Source organism: Xenopus laevis, chromosome 5L (genome assembly GCF_017654675.1).
Source record: "Xenopus laevis strain J_2021 chromosome 5L, Xenopus_laevis_v10.1, whole genome shotgun sequence".
In the NCBI taxonomy this organism is placed as follows: Eukaryota; Metazoa; Chordata; class Amphibia; order Anura; family Pipidae; genus Xenopus; species Xenopus laevis.
The window spans coordinates 165,220,261-165,242,548 of record NC_054379.1 but is presented as its reverse complement, the minus strand read 5'-3'; the positions used below and the strand labels follow the sequence as shown (position 1 = coordinate 165,242,548).

Here is a 22,288-nt window from a genome sequence, read left to right as displayed (position 1 = left end):
GGGATAAAAAGTAGAAATAACAAATGCTTTGTAAGACTACAAATGTATTGTTTTTTTAGATGGGGTCAGTGACCCCTATTTGAAAGCTGGAGAAATAATTCAAAAAATAAATAATGAAGACCAATCGAATAGTTACTTATAATTGGCCATTCTATAACAAGCTAAAAGTGAACCTAAAGATGAGCTTTAAAGCTCAGGCAAAACATTTGTGCAACTCTCCCGTAAATGATATTTCTGTTCTGTGTAACACACGTGGTTTGTGGAGGGAACATTCCTGTTCTACTTGTAGCCCGAGTTGTGTCAAAGCGATGTCCCCGTTAAACAAAATAATGAAAACGGATATTTCAGCTATCCCTGGTATCATTTCGGGTACCTCTGGATACATCACTAACATTGATTTCTGCAGTTACGGAGCTGAAATGGGGTGATGAGCAGCGGCGAAATTTCGGGGGGCACGTTTCTTTTACCTTCTTCCTCTATGTGACCAAGGGAGAGGAGGAGGGGGAGTGTGGACTTGGGACGGTGGGGCTCACTAGGGCCCATAAGGTCTGGGGTAGAGTCCTGTGTGGGTCCATTTTTTGGAACCGGTACCAAGAATCAGGAAGTGCTGCCATTGTAAACCGGAAGTGACATCATCGGAAGTAGGCGTGATCAGAAAATAGTAGGGATGCACCGAATCCACTATTTTGGATTTGCCCGAACCCCCGAATCCTTTGTGAAAGAATCGACCGAACTGAATCCGAACCCTAATTTGCATATACAAATTAAGGGTGCATTTTTTACTTCCTTGTTTTGTGACAAAAAGTCACTCAATTTCCCTCCCATCCCCTAATTTGCATATGCAAATTAGGATTCGGCCGAATCCTGCTGAAAAAGGCCGAATCCCGAACCGAATCCTGGATTCGGTGCATCCCTAGAAAAAAGGAGTAAAAATCGATATTTAGAAGATCGGCGCCGCAACCTGCAAACCTGCAGACCCGCCGACCCGCACCCAGAACTTTTACCTGCAACCCGCGGGGTACCACAGGTATTTGCGGGTAACCCGCGGGTACCCGACTCGCTGCAGGACTCTAGTCTGGGGGCCACCGGGGTTATTTCCCAGTGTCCCAGTCCGACCCCGACAGTCACACACAGATACAGCCAGAGTTATGTGAAATCGAATCTTGGCCTGTCCCTGTAACCTTAGATATAATTGTGGGATATCTCTGGTTATTTCTGTAGCTGTCAGAGTTGTCTGAGATATCACATGGCCATTCATTTTGGCTGTAACTTACATACTGTATGTAGCCAGAGTTATCTGAAATCCCAGGGAAATAGAGAAGAAATTACCCTCGCACACCCTGGCCTTCCCGATCTGTACGAATCCCAGGTGCTCAATGAAGGATGCATCCGCAATAAATGAGCAAGTTGTGCCAGTGATTTCTTACTTTTATCTGAAATCCCAACATAGACTATCCCTGTTAGTGACAGATGCAGCAAGTGTCACATCTCACCAAGTGTCACACCAGATGCAGCAAGTGTCACCACTTCTCATTATTATTGTGGAAAACTGAAGTGGGCGAGATCCCATTAGGTTGTCTCCATCCTCGCTGTAAACCGCTTGTGCACAATCATGAGAAATGTACTTGAAATATTCAGCTAAAAGTAGGATCAAAGCTTCCAGTGATCAGGTTCCTTTTGTGTAACAATGTTGCCTGAGAGACTGATACAGCACAAGCCATTGTGACGTCTCCAAACTGCTCATTGCTCTGCAGTCTACACAGGGGTCCCATTCAGATAGCAGCAGAGGATGTCACAAGCTGTTGGGAAGAATTCATGGGAACACCAGGAAGGGACACCCGAGTGTCTTTAGGACAGTGAGAGTTGTGTCATTCGGTGGCCACCTTGGCCAAATTGGCCCTGACCCGCGCCTGGTCCACTGCATCCAGTAAATTTTTGGCATCTACAGCCATTGCGTGTGACGCTGTCAGCATCTGCTTCTTGCACTCCTCGCTCAGGGACGTCACCGAATTCTGTTGGGCAAGTCGCATCTTGTTGATGAGATCTGCCAGGTCCTTGCTCAGAAGCTTCTGCGTCCCCTCGATCTGCAAAGAAACAACTCATATATTACTCACTCATTACTATAAGGAGGGGCATTGCACATTACACAGCTCCTCCTCCTCTGTACTGAGAATAACTATTTCCACCTTCTCTTACACACTCCTGATAAAGTTTAACGTGACCACAAAAAGTGTGTTGTGATTATTAATATTAACAGCCGTAACTATAGATAAATATATTTTGTGATCCTAAAGAGGTTGCTCACCTTTAAATGAACTTCCAGTATGATGTAGAGAGCGATATTCTGAGACAATTTACAATTGTTTTTTAATTATTTGTGTTTTTTGAGTTATTTAGCTTTTTATTCAGCAGATCTCCAGTTTGCAATTTCAGCCATTTGGTTGCTAGGGTCCAAATTCCCCTAGCAACCATGCACTGATATGAATAAGAGACTGGAATATGAATAGGAGAGGCCTGAATAGAAAGATGAGTAATAAAAAGTAACAATAACAATACATTTGTACAGAGCATTTGTCTTTAGACGGGGTCACTGACCCCCATTTGAAAACTGGAAATAGTCAGAAAAAAATGAAGACCAATTGAAAAGTTGTTTAGAATTAGCCATTCTATAACACACTGAATGTTAATTTAAAGGTGAACCACTCCTTTAAAATTAATTCCATGAATACAACATTTTTTGTGCACAAGTACACACACAAAATAAAAAAAAATATTTCGTTGAAAAAAAATGATTTTCTTGTTCAATACAAATGTGTTTTCCTGCAGAATTAATTTTGTACAGGTATGGGATCTGTTATCGGGAAACCCATTATCCAGAAAGCTTCGAATTACAGAAAGGCCCTCTCCCATAGACTCCATTTTATCCAAATAATCCAAAATGTAAAAATGATTTCCTTTTTTTGTGTAATAATAAAACAGTCGCTTGTACTTGATCCCAACTAAGATATAATTAATCCTTATTGGAGGCAAAACCAGCCTATTGGGTTTATTTAATATTTACATGATTTTTTTAGTAGACTTAAAAGGATACTGTCATGGGAAAACGTGTTTTTTTCCAAAACACATCAGTTAATAGTGCTGCTCCAGCAGAATTCTGCACTGAAATCCATTTCTCAAAAGAACAAACAGGTTTTTTTTATATTAAATTTTGAAATCTGACATGGGGCTAGACATATTGTTAGTTTCCCAGCTGCCCCAGTCATGTGACTTGTGTCTGCACTTCAGGATGGAACTGCTTTCTGGCAGGCTGTTATTTCTCCTACTCAATGTAACTGAATGTGTCTCAGTGGGACCTGGATTTTATTATTGAATGCTGTTCTTAGATCTACCAGGCAGCTGTTATCTTGTGTTATCTGCTGGTTACCTTCCCATTGTTCTGTTGTTTGGCTGCTGGGGGGAAAGGGAGGGGGTGATACCACTCCAACTTGCAGTACAGCAGTAAAGAGTGACTGAAGTTTATCAGAGCACAAGTCACATGACTTGGGGCAGCTGGGAAATTGACAATATGTCAATAAAAATTTGTTTACTCTTTTGAGAAATGGATTTGAGTGCAGAATTCTGCTGGAGCAGCACTATTAACTGATATGGTTAATAAAAAAAACATGTTTTCCCATGACAGTATCCCTTTAAGGTATGAAAATCCAAATTATCCAAAAATCGGAAAACCCCAGGACCCGCGCATTCAGGATAAAAGTTCCCGTACCTGTACCCTGTTGAGTAATGGTTGAAAAGGAGGAATGAAAGCTTCAGAGACAAACACAAAGACAACTATAAAGACCAATATTCTGGATTAGGTGCCAAATAACATTGTATTTCCAGCCATAATGTTACCTCAGTGCGGGAATTCTGTGGGAGAGAAGGAAGGATTTCATCGACACTTCCAATGAGTTTCCTAAGTGTCAGCCCCACGTTCTGTAAGTGAATAACAATATCAAGTCGTTTTCCATTGGCCGTTCACTAAGCAGTTGTCTATGTGCCCCTGTATATCTGAGCTGCCCACTGATTTCCCTACTCTGGTGCATCAGGCATACCCATACCTCCCAACTTTTGGAAAATAGAAAGCGGGACAAAAAGTTTTCCCGTGCCCAGGGTGGTGAAAATGTTTGACCACTCCCATTTGTGGGCACACCCCCTGATTACCATGTTCATTTTTCAAAATGCTGCAGGTTATGAAAGTTTGAACACATTTCTGTGTTATTACAGTTTTGCTAATGAAGGTGAATCGCCCTTGCAAATCACAGACCTGCTTATCTTAAATTGTTACAATTGTTTCTTTGCTGAGCTTAAATTGCAACAAAAGTATCTAAGTGCAGGTGCCACATATTCTGGGCTCTCTGCCAAAAGCCAATTACGTTTTAGAAACTTTGTATCTGTTTCTGGCTGTTCAGGGCAGGAGATCAAAGAGAAAGTAGGGACATTTCAGTAACAATCCGGGACTGCGGGCTGAGCTGTCAAAATCAGGACTGTTCAGTGAAAAACTTCTCCTTTAAATTGACTTTTAGGGACATATTTATTATGCTGTGTAAAATGAATTTCGCTGAAATTTTTAATTTTTTAATATTTTTAATTTTTTATTATTTGTGGTTTTTGAGTTTATTATTCAGCAGCTCTCCAGTTTGTAATGTCAGCAGTCTGGTTGTTAGGGTCCAAATTCCCCTAGCAACCATGCATTGATTTGAATCAGAGACTGGAATATGAATAGAAGAGGCCTGAATAGAAAGACGAGTAATAAAAAGTAGCAATAACAATACATTTGTAGCTTTACAGAGCATTTGTGTTTTAGATGGGGCAGTGACCACCCATTTGAAAGGAAATAGTCAGGAGAAGAAGGCAAATAATTTAAAAACTATAAAAAAAATTAAAAAAATAATGAAGGGCAACTGGTACTTAGAACTGGTAATTATATAACATACCAAAAGTTAAATTAAAGGGGAACTAAAGCCTAACTAAAGAAGTAGGTAGAAATGTTGTACATGATGTTTTGTGTTTCTGTACCAGCCCAAGGCAACCACAGCCCAAAGATGCCCCAGTAGCTCCCCATCTTCTTTTCTGCTGATTCACTGCACATGCTCTGTGCTGCTGTCACTTACTGAGCTTAGGGAGCCACTCACAATATACAGTACACATAGAATAGAAATGTCACAATATAAGGCTGATTAGTAATTAATACACATAATTACTACATGGCAGCACAGAAACCAGTGCAATTAGCATCAGAATTGAATAATGAGCAAACCTGTAGCATCATCTTATATTACAGCCAGGGAAGCTCATTTTCTGCTGGATAATTAGTGACGAGCCCTAAGCTTAGCTTCTCAACAGCCAATCAGAGCCCACTGAGCATGTGCAGTGTCACAGACCCACATAGATGACGATACAAAGTGCAGTTATTGTGGAACTCTTTAGTGAATAAGCCCTCTTCTATGCAGGGGTTTGTTAGGAAAGCAAATACTAATCTAAGCTGAATCTGGTCTGTCACCTTCACAACTGCCACGTATCCTTCCGGGGGCAGCTGGTAGACATCATTCTTGAGTTGCAGCACTGCCTTCACCAGCTCCATCACACCCTGATACACACTGTCGTCTGTCCGGTCAATGTTGGCTGTAGGCGCAGGCTGTAGAGACTGGGGACCATAAATGAGACACATGAGACATAGGATCCGAGACTTTCCACCAACCACAGGTCTAATGAGATCCATTATCCGGAAACCCGTCTTAAGGAAAGGCCGTCTCCCATAGACTCCATTTTATCCAAATAATCCAAATTTTTAAAAACTGATTTCCTTTTTCTGTGTAATAATAAAACAGTCGCTTGTACTTGATCCCAACTAAGATATAATTAATCCTCATTGGAGGCAAAACCAGCCTATTGGCTTTATTTAATGTTTACATGATTTTCTAGTAGATTTAAGGTATGAATATATGAATTACAGAAAGATCCATTATCTGGAAAACCCCAGGTCCTGAGCATTCTAGATAACAGATCCCGTACCTGTATTTTGAATTATTGTAATAAGGGAGTTGCCAGTTCCCCAATACGGTCTTCACGTAATACAGGTATTGGGATCTGTTATCTGGAAACCCGTTATCCAGAAAGTTCCGAAGTAGAGAAAGGCTGTCTCCCATAGACTTCGTTTTATCTAAATAATCCAAATTTTTAAAGAATAATTTTCTTTTTTCTCTGTAATAATAAAACAGTCGCTTGTACTTGATCCCAACTAAGATATAATTAATCCTTATTGGAGGCAAAACCAGCCTATTGGGTTTATTTAATGTTTATATGATTTTCTAGTAGACTTAAGGTGTGACGATATAAATTAGGGAAAGATTGGTTATCTGGAAAACCCCAGATCCCGAGCATTCTGGATAACAGATCCCATAACTGTATTATGAATTATTGTAACAAGGGGAGTTGTCAGTTCCACAATATGGTCTTCAGCTAATACTGGAATTGGATCCATTATAGGAAACCCGTTATCTGAATTACAGAAAGGCCGTCTCCCAAATTTCTTAAAAATGATTTCCTTTTTCTGTGTAACTAGGTGCCAGAAAAGGGTGGCTTTGGGAATGGCAACTGTCATTTATCTGCCTCATAGAGGCAAGGACAGGTTCTGTGTATGTATAACCTCTATAGGGAAATTATCATCATTCTTTATATTCCACGGGGCTTTACAGAGTTATGATTTAGTACAAACCAGTAAACCCCCGATTCTCTAAAGAATCGTTAATGAAAGAATGGTAACAACAGTGAGGCAGCAAAATGTGATGGGTGCTGATTCACTCTCCATCCCCAGGCAGCAACTGGCGACGCTAATTTGTGGGGATGTAGAGTGAATCTGTGCCTATTGCTTGTTATTACCTATCTGCTATTAGAATTCTTAAATTTTGAGTTTATTGGTAGTAAAGTGTTACTGAAAAATTTCTTTATAAACAACATTTTTTGTGAAAATGTTCTCCTGTCCTTGAATGAGTTCTCCCTGGTGAGCTGTACTTAAAATCTTGACTTTAACATCAGATGAACGCTGCACTCTTGAAAATGCAACATAAAGTTGACCATGACCAAACACAGGCTCAGATAGGTAAATGCCGACTTTATCCAATGTTTGTCCTTGTGATTTGTTGATTGTCATGGCAAATGCAGCCTTAATGGGGAATTGTCGTCGTTTAAGTTTAAAAGGTAATTCCCGGTCAGAACTGGTAAGGTCAATTCTGGGAATCAAAACAGTATCACCGCTATGGGATCCTGTAAGCACTTCTGCCTTGATAACATTTTGTCTCATGCTCTTCACAACCAACCGTGTACCGTTACATAAACCTTGCTTAGTGTTAGGGTAGGGGCACACGGCGCGATTTCGCCGCGATTCTGCGCTGGGCGAGTTGTCGCTGCGTTTTTTAAGCCGAAATAGCTTGCTAACTTTGGCGCTGGCGTCAATGCAAATCGCGGCGAAATCGCTGCGCTAATTCACACGCGGCGATTCTTTTTCTACTGTCGCCCGGAAACGCTCAGCGAGGCAACTTCGGACGACAATAGAAAACGAATCGCCGCGTGTGAATTAGCGCAGCGATTTTGCCGCGATTTGCATTGACGCCAGCGCCAAAGTTAGCAAAGCTATTTCGGCTTAAAAAACGCAGCGACAACTCGCTTAGCGCAGAATCGCGGCGAAATCGCGCCGTGTGCCCCTACCCTTAAGGTTTCTTAACAGCATGACTATTGTTCCTACTTTGAGTATAAGATTGTGTTGTGGTAATCCAGCATTGTTGATAGTGTTTAAATATTCTAATGGGAAGTTAAGTTTCTCACTTTCGTCTTCAGAATCAATACAGTCAGTACTCAGAAAGACACAGCTTTGTCCAGGAAGTAATGCAATCACTTGGTTGTTTATCATGTCAACATCAATATTTTTTGGAGATAATATAGCCCGTTTTGCTAAAAATGGCCACCCACGCAGGTACGCAACCGGTTCCCCTCCTAGAGTGACGCTAGCGCCGCCATTAGACAAACTTGCAAAGGAGTAGCAAGATGGCCGACGCTTATACAGACTTTAGTGGGCGGATGACAAACTCGCAGAGGAGTAGCAAGATGGCCGATGCTTATACAGACTTTAGTGGGCGGATTTGGCAGTGGGGCGGATGACAAAGTCGCAGAGGAGTAGCAAGATGGCCGACGCTTATACAGACTTTCGTGCAGGTACGCAACCGGTTCCCCTCCTAGAGTGACGCTAGCGCCGCCATTAGACAAACTTGCAAAGGAGTAGCAAGATGGCCGATGCTTATACAGACTTTAGTGGGCGGATGACAAACTCGCAGAGGAGTAGCAAGATGGCCGACGCTTATACAGACTTTAGTGGGCGCATTTGGCAGTGGGCGGATGACAAAGTCGCAGAGGAGTAGCAAGATGGCCGACGCTTATACAGACTTTCGTGCAGGTACGCAACCGGTTCCCCTAGTGTGACGGTGAGCGCATCTGCCTCCCTAGATCCTAACCTTCCAGCGGTCGCCGCCTGAGTGAGCAGGAAAGAAGAGGCGGCGGGAGGCAGAAGAAGACGGTGAGCGCATCTGCCTCCCTAGATCCTAACCTTCCAGCGCATCTGCCTCCCCGATCCTAACCTGTTCTGATCCTAACCTTCCAGCACATCTGCTAATCGAAGGCCGCATCTATGTCTTTCGGCTGAAGTTGCGCGCGCATCTCATAGATCCTAACCGAAGTTGCGTGCGCATCTGCCTCCCCTCCACTCGGGACATAGATAGGCCTTCGGTTAGTATATAGGATAATAAAACAGTAACTTGTACTTGATCCCAACTAAGATATAATTAATCCTTATTGGAAGCAAAACCAGCCTATTGGCTTTATTTAATGTTTATATGATTTTCTAGTAGACTTAAGGTATGAAGATCCAAATTACAGAAAGATCCATTATCTGGAAAACCCCAGGTCCCAAGCATTCTGGATAACAGGTTCCATACCTGTATCACGCATGACACTCCTAACAGCCGTCTAACGCACCCGCTCCCAGACAGATTTTGACACAAAAATGCAGAAATAGTCAAAATATATTTATTTATTATATTTATTTTATTCTCGACTTAAGGTGTGAATATATGAATTACAAAAAGATCCATTATCTGGAAAACCCCAGGTCCTGAGCATTCTAGATAACAGATCCCGTACCTGTATTTTGAATTATTGTAATAAGGGAGTTGCCAGTTCCCCAATATGGTCTTCAGCTAATACAGGATACAGGATCCGTTATCTGGAAACCCGTTATCCAGAAAGTTCTGAAGTACAGAGAGGCTGTCTGGAAAACCCCAGGTCCCAAGCATTCTGGATAACAGGTCCCATACCTGTATCACGCATGACACTCCTAACAGCCGTCTAACGCACCCGCTCCCAGACAGATTTTGGCACAGAAATGCAGAAATAGTCAAAATATATTTATTTATTATATTTATTTTATTCTCCATTTAAGTTCAGAGCATAAACACAGTAGAAAGAATATGATGAAGGATAATTTTCCCCTTACCTGTGCTCCTAACCTGGGAGGCTTCTGTGGTGGGGGGACTGTGAATTCAGCTAAAAAGTAGAGAAATAATGATATAATAATAATAATAATAATAATAATGAATCAGCTCAGCTCACCATGAGACTAGAGTATTGTTTCCATGTTTCCATTTCAAGGGGTCAAATGTTTAATTTTTGCATAATAAACATAAACAACATGCATTAATCCTTTTTAGTGAGTTTAAATGTATTTATACAATTGAGACAGTACTTTTTCTTGCATGTGACCCCATTTATTTGGGTTTCTTTAAAGTAATTAAAGGGTAACTTAATCCTAAAGGGTTTGTTTTGTTTACAACATTTAAGGATACATAATGCTATACAATGTAGCAGAAAGCAGCTCATTAAAGGGTGGTTCACCTTTACGTTAACTTTTAGTATGTTATAGAATGGCCAATTCTAAGCAACTTCTCAATTGGTCTTCATTATTTATTTTTTATAGTTTTTAAATTATTTGCCTTCGTCTTCTGACTCTTTCTAGCTTTGAAATAGGGGTCGCTGACCCCATCTAAAAACAAATGCTCTGTAAAGCTACAAATGTAATGTTATTGCTACTTGTTATTACTCATCTTTATATTCAGGCCTCTCCTGTTCATATTCCAGTCTCTTATTCAAATCAATGCATGGTTGCTAGGGGAATTAGGACCCTAGCAACCAGATTGCTGATATTGAAAACTGGAGAGCTACTGAATAAAAAGCTAAATAACTCAAAAAACACAAATAATATAAAATGAAAACCAATTACAAATTGTCTCAGAATATCCCTCTCTACATCATACTAACAGTTAACTCAATGTTTCAAAGCCAGAACCAGCATTGCAGAAAACCATATACAAATATTGCTTTTGACGTCATTGTTCTGCATTGAAATAACAGGTTGATATATTTTTTAATTAAAAGTATAATCAGATTATATTCGCAACACAAGCCCAATCCATTGGCCTCAGGCTGTGGCATCTGGTAAATGATGTGAGTTTACTTACTGTACGCTAGTTCTTTTTCTGGAAGCGTCTGAAAGAGACAAAAACACCAGTTTATTATATAGTATATAGTATTGGTCTGGGGCAGAACACTCTAATGGAAGGTTATAGGGGGGGAGGGGGGATGTATAATTCCATATACACAAGACACAGTTCTATCCTACAAATAAATATATATATAGACACATTTGTACTTACATCAGGAGGCTTGTTGTTATTTGTTTTTTGCTTTGAATCCTAGAGGTAAAAAAACAAAGTGATTAGTGGGTTATAACTGTCCCGGATGAAGGTCAGTGCATCAGGGACAAGCTCATCTAATAGACAGAACAGAGTTGTCTTCATGAGGATGCAAATAGGGACAACTGCCTCAGGTCTTGAACATTGTGGGGCTGCCACAGAGCAACAAGTATGGAATTAGTAGGACAAGATAGAGGCACTAAGTTACAGCATTGGTGGGACAAGATGAAGACACTAAAGTATGGCATCAGTAAGACAAGGTGGAGGCACAAAGGAATGGAATTGGTAGGACAAGATGGAGGCACAAAGGTATGGCATTGGTAGGACAATATGGGGTAAGGCATCGGTAGGACAAGATAGGGTAAGGCATCGGTAGCACAACATGGAGACACAAGGATATGGCATTGGTAGGGCAAGATTGAGGCACAAGGGTATGGCATCAGTAGGACAAGATGGAGACACAAGGGCGTGGCATTGGCAGGACAAGATGGGGACACTAAGGTATGGCATTTGTAGGACAAGATGAGGTAAGGCATCGGTAAGACGAGATAGGGTAAGGCATCAGTAGGACAAGATGGAAACACTTGGAGATGGCATTGGTAGGACAAGATGGAGACACTAGTATATTACATTGGTAGGAAAAGATAGGGTAAGGCTTTGGTAGGAGAAGATGGAGACTCTAGGGTATGGCATTGGTAGGACAAGATGGTGACACTAGGGTATGGAATCAGTAGGATAACATTGGGTAAAATGTTGATGATAAAACTGTCACGGCCAGCATCACCAGTAGTGTGACCACCGTTGGGCTTCGGGAGGAGCCCTCAGCTTACTTGGGTGCCACCTGGACTTAACGAGAGGTACAAGGTGAGATGTTCTGGCTGGCAAAGGGGCACGGCTGGTAGCAGAGTCTTTTGGGCCGAAGGTCACGGTACAAGAGGATTAGGCAGAAGGATGGTCAGACAGGCTGGGTCGAGGCAGGCAGATATCAGAATCGTCAGGCAGGCAAGGGTCAAAACCGGGTTGTCAATCAAGGGGTTAAGCAGGAGAGTTGTCGTAGGCAGGCAAGGGTCAGGATACAGAATGCAGAATAGTCAGGAACAGGCAGGGTCAAACACGGATAATCAGATCAGAATTTCAAAGTCAGACGCACAAGGCTCAGGAAAACCACTAGAACAAGTTCTATCACGTGCCCTGGCTGGGGATCAGAATGGGCCTTAAATACACTCAGATTTCGCACCAAAACGTGCGTCAATGCGCGCTGGTGCAATCATGCCGCGTGCCCTAGGAAAACAAAGATGGCGCCTAAGGACCACGAGGCGGGCGACCCCGCCGCACAGGTAATTTCATTACAAATACTTTATATAAATTGTGGTGAGTCTTTCAGCTGTACATCTAAAAGCTGTCAGGAACTTCTGTGAGTTGTAGTTTAACAGCTGAAAGCCAAGAGGTTAGATAGAGCGCTCTATTGTATATATTTAACTGGATTGCTTGTTTTACTCCACGACCTGACTTAAATGGCCCTGAGATAGAAGTTACAATTGCTCCAATGCTCCAATTCACATCATTTATTTTTCCATTGCTTGTGTCAGACTGCTGGGTAGGACTGTTGTGGCTCTGTACTCTGTACTCTAAACTCAAAACACTACTGGAAAAATCACCTGTTTCAAAGAGCTTGCCATCTAGAGTGGCAGTAGTTGCTGTACTCCCCTTTTCCATCAGTGTGGCTTTCAGGTATATCTAGAGGAGCAATTCTCCAGATGTTACCCTACCTGACCTTCAGGGTGAGTCCCCTCCCCACCACAGCTCCAAAGGGAGGCCCATTCCATAATTTGGGAACCTTTGTTTTAAGATTTATCCAGAGAAGGCTGATTTAGTCACAATTTATTTGTCTACAAGGTAATCCCCACCTAATGGGGACATTTATTTGTAATCCAAAAATTAATAAATGAATAAATTATAATAAACAATATATATTTAATTTAGGTGAATGGCACCTCCATGGCACGGAAGCAATTTGGAGAAGTAGAAGACACATGGCTGGACCCCTCACCTTGAGAGTATTGACAAGTGATCTCTCCTCCTGCTTTAACCACTTGCCGTCCTCCTCCATCTGTTGTTGCTGTCGGTTTAAGACTTGGAGCATTTTATCCCGTTCCTTTTCCCATAATTTCTGAGCTTCCTCTTTGCTGTTTGGCTTTACAAAGTCCTCTTCCTTTAAGTAGGGGGGGTGGAATGAAAAAATAAGTTATTCTGATTGGTGGCTTCAGATGGTGTCACCAGTAGAGATATAGAGAAGGTTCTAGATGACGGTATGTAGGAATAAAGATGCCCTACGGACAGTTACTTATTATTTTTGGACTGATCCACATCAGTTGGTTGGTTAATCAGATGCAAAGTCACCAAATTAGTCAGTTTGATTTAAAAAAGGCAAATTGATCTTGGTTCAACCCAAATGGATTTGCTCAACTCTAGACATCACCTACATATGTCACCACAGGAAACATGAGATACTGTATGGACCATCACCACCACCACCAGGACTGGAACATCTACTAATGCCACCAAAGAAATCCTAGATCCTGACACCACAGGTTAAAGAAACAAGGCCGCAGATATCAGTGACACTCAGCATGCAAGCCTTACCCTCATGCTGCGGCGTTTGAAGGTACTATGGCGCAGGAGTGGTGGGCTGTGTGAGGAATCCAGTGGAGACTGATACTCTGTTGGACTACAGAGAGTAGGAGAGCTTGCACATAGACTCTCTGGCACCTGTGCAGCAAAATAGCCAAGCAAAACACACACAGACTAGCAATTAGCAACAGGACTAGTCAACGTTAACAGTGAACAGATTAAAGAGAACACATTGTATAGTATATAGCACACAGGACACAAGAAGCTCCAACAGGACTATCCACAAGAACAACACAGCATAAAAGCATTAACAGAGAAACATTTGTGTGGGAATAGCAGAAAGGTTCATTTATTACTGCTCAAAAGATTGTAATTATTTACCTATATGCCAGTTATTATAACTATAGAATAAAAGGGGCCAGAGCACCAGTGAATCCTGAGACACTCATAAGGGATGCAAAGAGGTTCCCAGCAGCTGATCAGACCAGAAAACCACAGAGAGAGATGGTACCTATAGTAACTGTGGATAATAGTCTCTGGGAAGGGAGTGTGACTGTGGGATAGCAGGTATAGTAGGGAGAGATGGTGTCTATAGTAACAGTGGATTATAGTCTCTGGGAAGGGAGTGTGACTGTGGGATAGCAGGTATAGTAGGGAGAGATGGTGTCTATAGTAACAGTGGATAATAGTCTCTGGGAAGGGAGTGTGACTGTGGGATAGCAGGTATAGTAGGGAGAGATGGTGCCTATAGTAACAGTGGATAATAGTCTCTGGGAAGGGAGTGTGACTGTGGGATAGCAGGTATAGTAGGGAGAGATGGTGCCTATAGTAACAGTGGATAATAGTCTCTGGGAAGGGAGTGTGACTGTGGGATAGCAGGTATAGTAGGGAGAGATGGTGTCTATAGTAACAGTGGATAATAGTCTCTGGGAAGGGAGTGTGACTGTGGGATAGCAGGTATAGTAGGGAGAGATGGTGTCTATAGTAACAGTGGGATAATAGTCTCTGGGAAGGGAGTGTGACTGTGGGATAGCAGGTATAGTAGGGAGAGATGGTGCCTATAGTAACTGTGGATAATAGTCTCTGGGAAGGGAGTGTGACTGTGGGATAGCAGGTATAGTAGGGAGAGATGGTGCCTATAGTAACAGTGGATAATAGTCTCTGGGAAGGGAGTGTGACTGTGGGATAGCAGGTATAGTAGGGAGAGATGGTGTCTATAGTAACAGTGGTATAATAGTCTCTGGGAAGGAAGTGTGACTGTGGGATAGCAGGTATAGTAGGGAGAGATGATGTCTATAGTAACAGTGGATAATAGTCTCTGGGAAGGGAGTGTGACTGTGGGATAGCAGGTATAGTAGGGAGAGATGGTGTCTATAGTAACAGTGGATAATAGTCTCTGGGAAGGGAGTGTGACTGTGGGATAGCAGGTATAGTAGTGAGAGATGGTGCCTATAGTAACTGTGGATAATAGTCTCTGGGAAGGGAGTGTGACTGTGGGATAGCAGGTATAGTAGGGAGAGATGGTGCCTATAGTAACAGTGGATAATAGTCTCTGGGAAGGGAGTGTGACTGTGGGATAGCAGGTATAGTAGGGAGAGATGGTGCCTATAGTAACAGTGGATAATAGTCTCTGGGAAGGGAGTGTGACTGTGGGATAGCAGGTATAGTAGGGAGAGATGGTGCCTATAGTAACAGTGGGGATAATAGTCTCTGGGAAGGGAGTGTGACTGTGGGATAGCAGGTATAGTAGGGAGAGATGGTGCCTATAGTAACAGTGGGATAATAGTCTCTGGGAAGGGAGTGTGACTGTGGGATAGCAGGTATAGTAGGGAGAGATGGTGCCTATAGTAACAGTGGGATAATAGTCTCTGGGAAGGGAGTGTGACTGTGGGATAGAAGGTATAGTAGGGAGAGATGGTGTCTATAGTAACAGTGGATAATAGTCTCTGGGAAGGGAGGTGTGACTGTGGGATAGCAGGTATAGTAGGGGAGAGATGGTGCCTATAGTAACAGTGGGATAATAGTCTCTGGGAAGGGAGTGTGACTGTGGGATAGCAGGTATAGTAGGGAGAGATGGTGCCTATAGTAACAGTGGATAATAGTCTCTGGGAAGGGAGTGTGACTGGTGGATAGCAGTATAGTAGGGAGAGATGGTGTCTATAGTAACAGTGGATAATAGTCTCTGGGAAGGGAGTGTGACTGTGGGATAGCAGGTATAGTAGGGAGAGATGGTGCCCTATAGTAAAGTGGGATAATAGTCTCTGGGAAGGGAGTGTGACTGCGGGATAGAAGGTATAGTAGGGAGAGATGGTGTCTATAGTAACAGTGGATAATAGTCTCTGGGAAGGGGAGTGTGACTGTAGGATAGCAGGTATAGTAAGGGAGAGATGGTGCCTATAGTAACAGTGGATAATAGTCTCTGGGAAGGGAGTGTGACTGTGGGGATAGCAGGTATAGTAGGGAGAGATTGTGCCTATAGTAACAGTGGGATAATAGTCTCTGGGAAGGGAGTGTGACTGTGGGATAGCAGGTATAGTAGGGAGAGATGGTGCCTATAGTAACAGTGGATAATAGTCTCTGGGAAGGGAGTGTGACTGTGGGATAGCAGGTATAGTAGGGAGAGATGGTGCCTATAGTAACAGTGGATAATAGTCTCTGGGAAGGGAGTGTGACTGTGGGATAGCAGGTATAGTAGGGAGAGATGGTATCTATAGTAACAGTGGATAATAGTCTCTGGGAAGGGAGTGTGACTGTGGGATAGCAGGTATAGTAGGGAGAGATGGTGCCTATAGTAACAGTGGGTATAATAGTCTAGCTGCAGTGGGATAGTAGCTAGTTAGCTTCAGAAGCCTCCTTTCAAAGCCAGCACAGTAAACTTTTTGACCATAGTAGCAAAATTCTAATAAATATTATTTAATGACCTAGTAAACTTCAAGGACAAGCTATTTGCTTAGATTTTATATAGTCAACCAGAAATTCACTTCATGAACCATATCTCCCTTCTGTGTGTTCCTGACATACAGAGATAACGAATATTTTACTCTGTGGATACCTACCCCCACCCCAAAAAACTATTAATAGAACCCATGTAAGCAAATATTAACTGGTCAGGCTGTGAGTTTGAAAGTGATATAATTTAGCTGGAAAAGGGAAAAGCAAAACAGTGGCAGAATGATCAGTTGGCTGTAACAAGCAATAACTGCAGAATAATTATAGTCAGTAAGAAATAACATATAGAAAGCCTATTGTTCCCCAAATCCCTGCTCTGTTATATGCAATAACAAGAGAAAAGTGTGCATTTCATTAGCAGAAGGGATTTAATGATCTGATAAACCCAAATAGCCACAATGCTGTGATTCCCCTCATTGGCTGGTGGATGATTAATGACATTGTGGTTCCATTGTAGCACTGCTGATAGAGAATGCATTAGTGTAAGTGCCATCTGCTAATTGTCAGCTTTGCGCTTTATTATTATCCTAATACCTTGTGGTCAATAGCTTTCTCAGAGATTCCTGCACATACATGTCGTGAGTAAGGAAGGGCCTTGGCATTATACACATATAGTCAAGTCCAATTCTTATTGGGCGGTCAAGCAGAGATACCCTACTGTAACTTGTTTGGTTACTTTAACCACTTCTCACTATATATGTATCAATAATACTGAATTGTAAGTGGATCATTAAAGGAGAAGGAAAGGCTAAAGCTAAGTAAGTTTTATCAGAAAGATCTATATAAATACACCAGTAAACCCTCAAATTAATGCTGCTCTGAGTCCTCTGTCAAAAGAAACAGCACATTTCTTTCCTTCTATTGTGTACTCATGGGCTTCTGTATCAGACTTCCTGTTTTCAGCTTAAAACTCCAGGGCTAGGGCTTGAGCATGCTCAGTTTGCTCCTCTTCCCCTCCCTGCTGTAATCTGAGCCCAGAGCTATGAATGGGCAGGGAAACTCAGGTAGGAAGTGATGTCACACCAAGAAAATATGGCAGCTGCTATCCTAAACAAACAGAGAGCTTCTAGAGCTGTTTACTCAGGTATGGTAAAGCATTCTACAGAATAAATAGTGTTATAGCTTGTACTGTTGTGGCTAATCTTTCGGCAACAAACTGCTTTGCTAGCTTTCCTTCTCCTTTAACACATGAAGTGTCAGCACCAGGGTCGAGTCAGCTGACGGAGTGCTACATTCATTTCATGGATAGGTATAGTCAATTTAACTGCATTTATATTTATTGGTTGGCCAAAACCTGCCATGACTTTTAAGCAATGATCAACACTCATCAAAGGCAATGAGATTCTCTATAATCTATACCTGGCAGGGAGAGGGAATGGGTACCTGACTTTAGGAAGTTCAGAGACTAATGAAGATGCAAAACTAATTAAGAGACTGATTGTTGCCCCCACCACCACCACGAGAGGAGGACAGTACCCATGTTGCATAAATCATGTTTGTTCACAGTTAATGGGATGTATCTCAATATTGTCATCTTTCATCACAGTAAGGCAATCATTGATCATTCTCTGCCTCCTCTTCATCATCATCATCAATACTCAGCCATCAATCAGGTAACAGTCTTGATCTCCATGGTTCAGTCAGCATTGTCCACCATTCTCTTCATCATTACTCAGTCATCAGTCAACCAATCGTTATCATCATCATCATTGCTCCTTCATCATTATCATTAGCCAATCATCAGCCCTCATCCTTTTTATTAATCATTAATACCAAGTAGCCAACCATATAGTCATGAGCATTATCAGTCATAAACCATCAGCCACCGCCATTATTATATTCACCAGCTTTATTAATGAACCCCTATCTGCAAACTGAAACCAACAGAAACCTATAAGTGCAAGATTTGGTCCCACCATTGTTCTGTCAAACATTCTTGCCCAGGCACTAACGTTTGATCTAGGGGTCCATCCCTTCATGCTAAGCCAGAGGTTCCTGACCCAAAGTTCTTTACTGGGTCCCTCTAAGGCTCATCCTATCAAGAATGTGGTAGAGAAGGCCAGAGATCTGCATCACTATAACATATTGAGGAAAAGATTGCCGTTGGACAATATGAAGATGTGTAATGAGAGTCTGACCCGGTTGCATTTGGATTTCTCCAGTCACCATTGCAACCAACGGAACCAGTTCTCTGTCTTACCTGAGTCAGTAGTTTAGGTGCCAGCAGATTTCCGGGGGCAGCTGCCTTGTATTTAGGCCGACTAGGCTGAAGAAATAAAAGGAAACCCTATTTATTCACCTGGTCAATATATTAACTTTAACCTGTTTGAGTGTATGCTCTGTAAAGCACTGCATACATCATTTATTAATAATGGGTAATTCTCGGATCAGAGTTTTCTACATATTTGCTACAATCATGGACAGAATGAATTGAACAGATGGAAATATGTCTCATAGTTCATTTTGTTATTCTGAAAGATCCCTCTGTGCCGTGGGAGATCAGGAGCAGATTAGCCGGAGCTACGTGACTCACATTTTCTCCCTTTTAATTTAAAGTATAAAGGGACTGTTGTGTATTGCGGGATATTGCCGACGACTTGTTACAAAGATCTGGTTTTATACCGTAGCAATAATCGCGGGAGCATATAATAGAATAATTCCCAATGTTATTTTCACAAAAACGCACGAGTAAAGTCTTCTTCAGTTACATGGAAAACACCTCGAGCATCAAAACTGATACCTATTCTGCAAAAGTAATATATATATATATATATATATAATATATATATATATATATATATATATATATATATATATATATATATATATATGTAGGGATGTGTAAAATAACCATCCCCAGTATTATTTAGCAGGCAGTTCTCTAGTGTTATAGACACCTAACTGGGTCCTAAAATACAGTTATATGGGGTAACTGTTTCCTATTCCTGCTCTAAGCTATGCCCCTTGTTGTTTCTCACAGTGACCAGTAGATGGCATTGTGCTAGAGTATAAAAGGCTCTGGAGCCATGCTTTCAGGGTCCATCTTGTGCTGGCTCTAACCTGAACAGGCAGGCAGAGCCCTGTGGGACCTAGACAGGTCAGGTCTAGTATTAGTATAGGATAGGCTACTCACTCTTAGGAGGTCACTCTAGGAGTGACAGATTATTTAGCTGAGCAGCTCAAGGCTCCAACAAGGAGAGGCAGAGGGATTGAGATCCCGGGTATTAATAGCCCAGAAGTAGGGACAAAGTGTATAGGACTAGGGTTGAGAGGTTCCCCTCAGGTTCCACATAGGGAAAAGGCTGAAAGTTGGGTGTACCTTCATTGCTGCTGAGCACGTCCTCTTACCTGTGGGGACTAATACTGACCAAAGGTGATGTGAGTATGTGCCTATCCAATGTTGCTGTGAAATCCTGTCTATACTACTGTACACTCCATTGAAGATTGTATATGTTCAATAAATCTGTTCATGGTTAAGTTATAAAAACCACTGGCACCCAATTATTATACCCTGTATCCAGTTACAGTTTTACTACACCCTGCCTCCACTCCGCCGCGGGCTCACTCCCTAAGATCTTAAGGTCTCATCCGGAGCACAATATTGGGAGTGGAACAGAACACACAATTTACTGTAGCGCGACATATATATATATATATTTCTATAAAGTCCGTATGGGGCCGGCACTACTCATTTGAAAAGTGTGCGGTGCCTGGGTGCTATCAGCAAAAGAGTAAGATATCCACAAGAAGGCGAGCACTCACAGGGTTTAGGATGAAAAAAAGGTGCAATTTATTGAAATGAAAAAATAGCTGATGTTTCGGCTACCTCTCTAGCCTACTTCTCTAGCCTTTCTCAAAAGTACCCCCTATTGTAAAATATAAGGATATTATAAGTTACCGAGGAGTTTCATGACCATTTTTTATACAGGTCATGGAACTCTGAGGTAACTTCTAATATCCTCATATTTTGCAACTGGGGGTACTTTATTCAGTATATAATATACAAATTTCAGTGAGTCATGTGACAGAAATGACATCAGAACTCACCGTTTATAAGGATATCATTTACAAGATATTCATGGCTTTATATATATATATATATATATATATATATATATATATATATATATATATATATATATATATATATATATATATATATATATATATATATATATATACACACACATACACATATATATTGTAGTAAAATCAATTTTGTCAGAATTTTCAGATTTTGGCAATTTTTTGGTAATTGTAAGTTTAACAGAAATGCCAAAGTCCAGTAAAACATTGTGCCTACGTACATCCTTGTGCCTGGCTGAACCGAATCCAAATCCTGGGGGTGGAAAGGTAAATCGTGTGATTTCGTAACAAAACAAGAAAGTAAAAAAAAACAAACACATTTTTCCTTTCCCGACACTAATTTGCATATGCAAATTCGGTTTTGGTTCGGTACTCATTTTTTCACCCAAAAACATAACTGAGGTTTCTTGGCAGCTCAAATAACAGTATTTCTCGATTTCACCCAAAAATATAACTTTTCTCGGCAGCTCAAACCTGGCAAAATCCCATTATTTTCTAAGGGAATAGGAAGCACTTGTTTTAGATTAAACATTAAGAAATCATCAATATTCGACCATCCTTCTATAAAAGCTATTGAAATGATTTCAAAAACATTTTGAATGATTTTGATGTTGCTTTGACTTTGCTCATTTTTTTTAAAAAAACACGATTACACCTCGTAGTTGTTGAAACTCCCTCTTCCCCCATCTGAGTGCCTGGAAGACCTGCAGTATCTTGGGGGACTTACCTTTGGGGGAGGTTCTTGCATGGGTGGAGGTTCAATGATTTTAGGAGGCCGTTGACGGTTGTTCCTCTCCTTATCTTTGATGATCTCTTTCTCTGTCTGATAGATATCACTGGGGTAGATAAGGAAATAAAAACATAAGGACTATATTATAACTTATGAAATAATATGTTCTTGGTACAAAATTAAAAAAAAAACTTTTTCATGAGAGATTTAGCTTAGCATTTAAGGAAAGGCAAATGGAACAACAGTCAGAACACTTAATAAAATCAAACCCCCAGTGACATTTGAAAATGGCTTTTAAAAATAGCTCCATCTGCCATAATGTAATCTGTTCATTTATCAGTGATTTACTGCTTCCTGCCTAGCTTTGTGCTTCCACTTTTATACCTTCCATTGAAAGTATTCGGACCCCGTGTCTCCAAGGTGTGGCCTAACAACTGTCATTGAACTACAGCCCTATGTATTTATGCTGTCAGGGCATTCTGAGAATTGTAGTACAGCCCTAAGGTGGCCATACACCAGTAGCAAAGTAAAGGTTCTGCCAACCTTTAATTTCTGTAGAACCCAGGAGAATTTTGGCCAGCTAGGTTTGGGCGTATATTATTGTTGGAAGAGGGTTATGTCCTTTGGCAGGTCAGTATTAGGTTATACAGGTATTGGACCTATTATCCAGAATGCTCAGGACCTGGTGTGTTCTGCATAATGGATCATTCCATAATTTGGATCTTCATACCTTAAATCTACTAAAAAAATCATATAAACATTAAGGGGCCGATTCACTAACTTCGAGTGAAGGATTCGAAGTAAAAAAAACTTCGAATTTCGAAGTGTTTTATGGGCTACTTTGACCATCGAATGGGCTACTACGACTACGGCTTCGAATCGACCATTCGATAGTCGAAGTACTGTCTCTTTAAGAAAAAACTTCGACCCCCTAGTTCGCCGTCTAAAAGCTATCAAACTCAATGTTAGCCTATGGGGAAGGTCCCCATAGGCTTTCCTAAGTTTTTTTGATTGAAGGATATTCCTTCGATCGTTGGATTAAAATCCTTCGAATCGT

General features: G+C 41.4%; 1 protein-coding gene across 4 annotated transcripts in view; it reads right to left on the bottom strand.

Annotated features, from left to right (window-relative positions):
- Positions 1-822: 822 nt before the first annotated feature.
- Positions 823-22,288, bottom strand: part of ptk2b.L (protein tyrosine kinase 2 beta L homeolog) — a 90,603-nt gene continuing 69,137 nt past the window's right edge. For 2 of the 4 annotated variants that reach the window (XM_018264122.2, XM_018264123.2), the window contains exons 22-31: positions 21,229-21,337; positions 18,616-18,681; positions 13,479-13,604; positions 12,886-13,047; positions 10,797-10,835; positions 10,602-10,629; positions 9,581-9,630; positions 5,540-5,683; positions 3,892-3,972; positions 824-2,084 (exon numbers count right to left, since the gene is read on the bottom strand). In XM_018264122.2, coding sequence (XP_018119611.1) covers positions 1,869-2,084; positions 3,892-3,972; positions 5,540-5,683; positions 9,581-9,630; positions 10,602-10,629; positions 10,797-10,835; positions 12,886-13,047; positions 13,479-13,604; positions 18,616-18,681; positions 21,229-21,337 — 1,021 coding nt within the window. In that variant the 3' untranslated portion in view covers positions 824-1,868. Of the gene's footprint in view, positions 2,085-3,891; positions 3,973-5,539; positions 5,684-9,580; positions 9,631-10,601; positions 10,630-10,796; positions 10,836-12,885; positions 13,048-13,478; positions 13,605-18,615; positions 18,682-21,228; positions 21,338-22,288 lie in introns of all 4 variants that reach the window. The other 2 variants (XM_018264124.2, XM_041563618.1) reach the window with 2 other exon arrangements.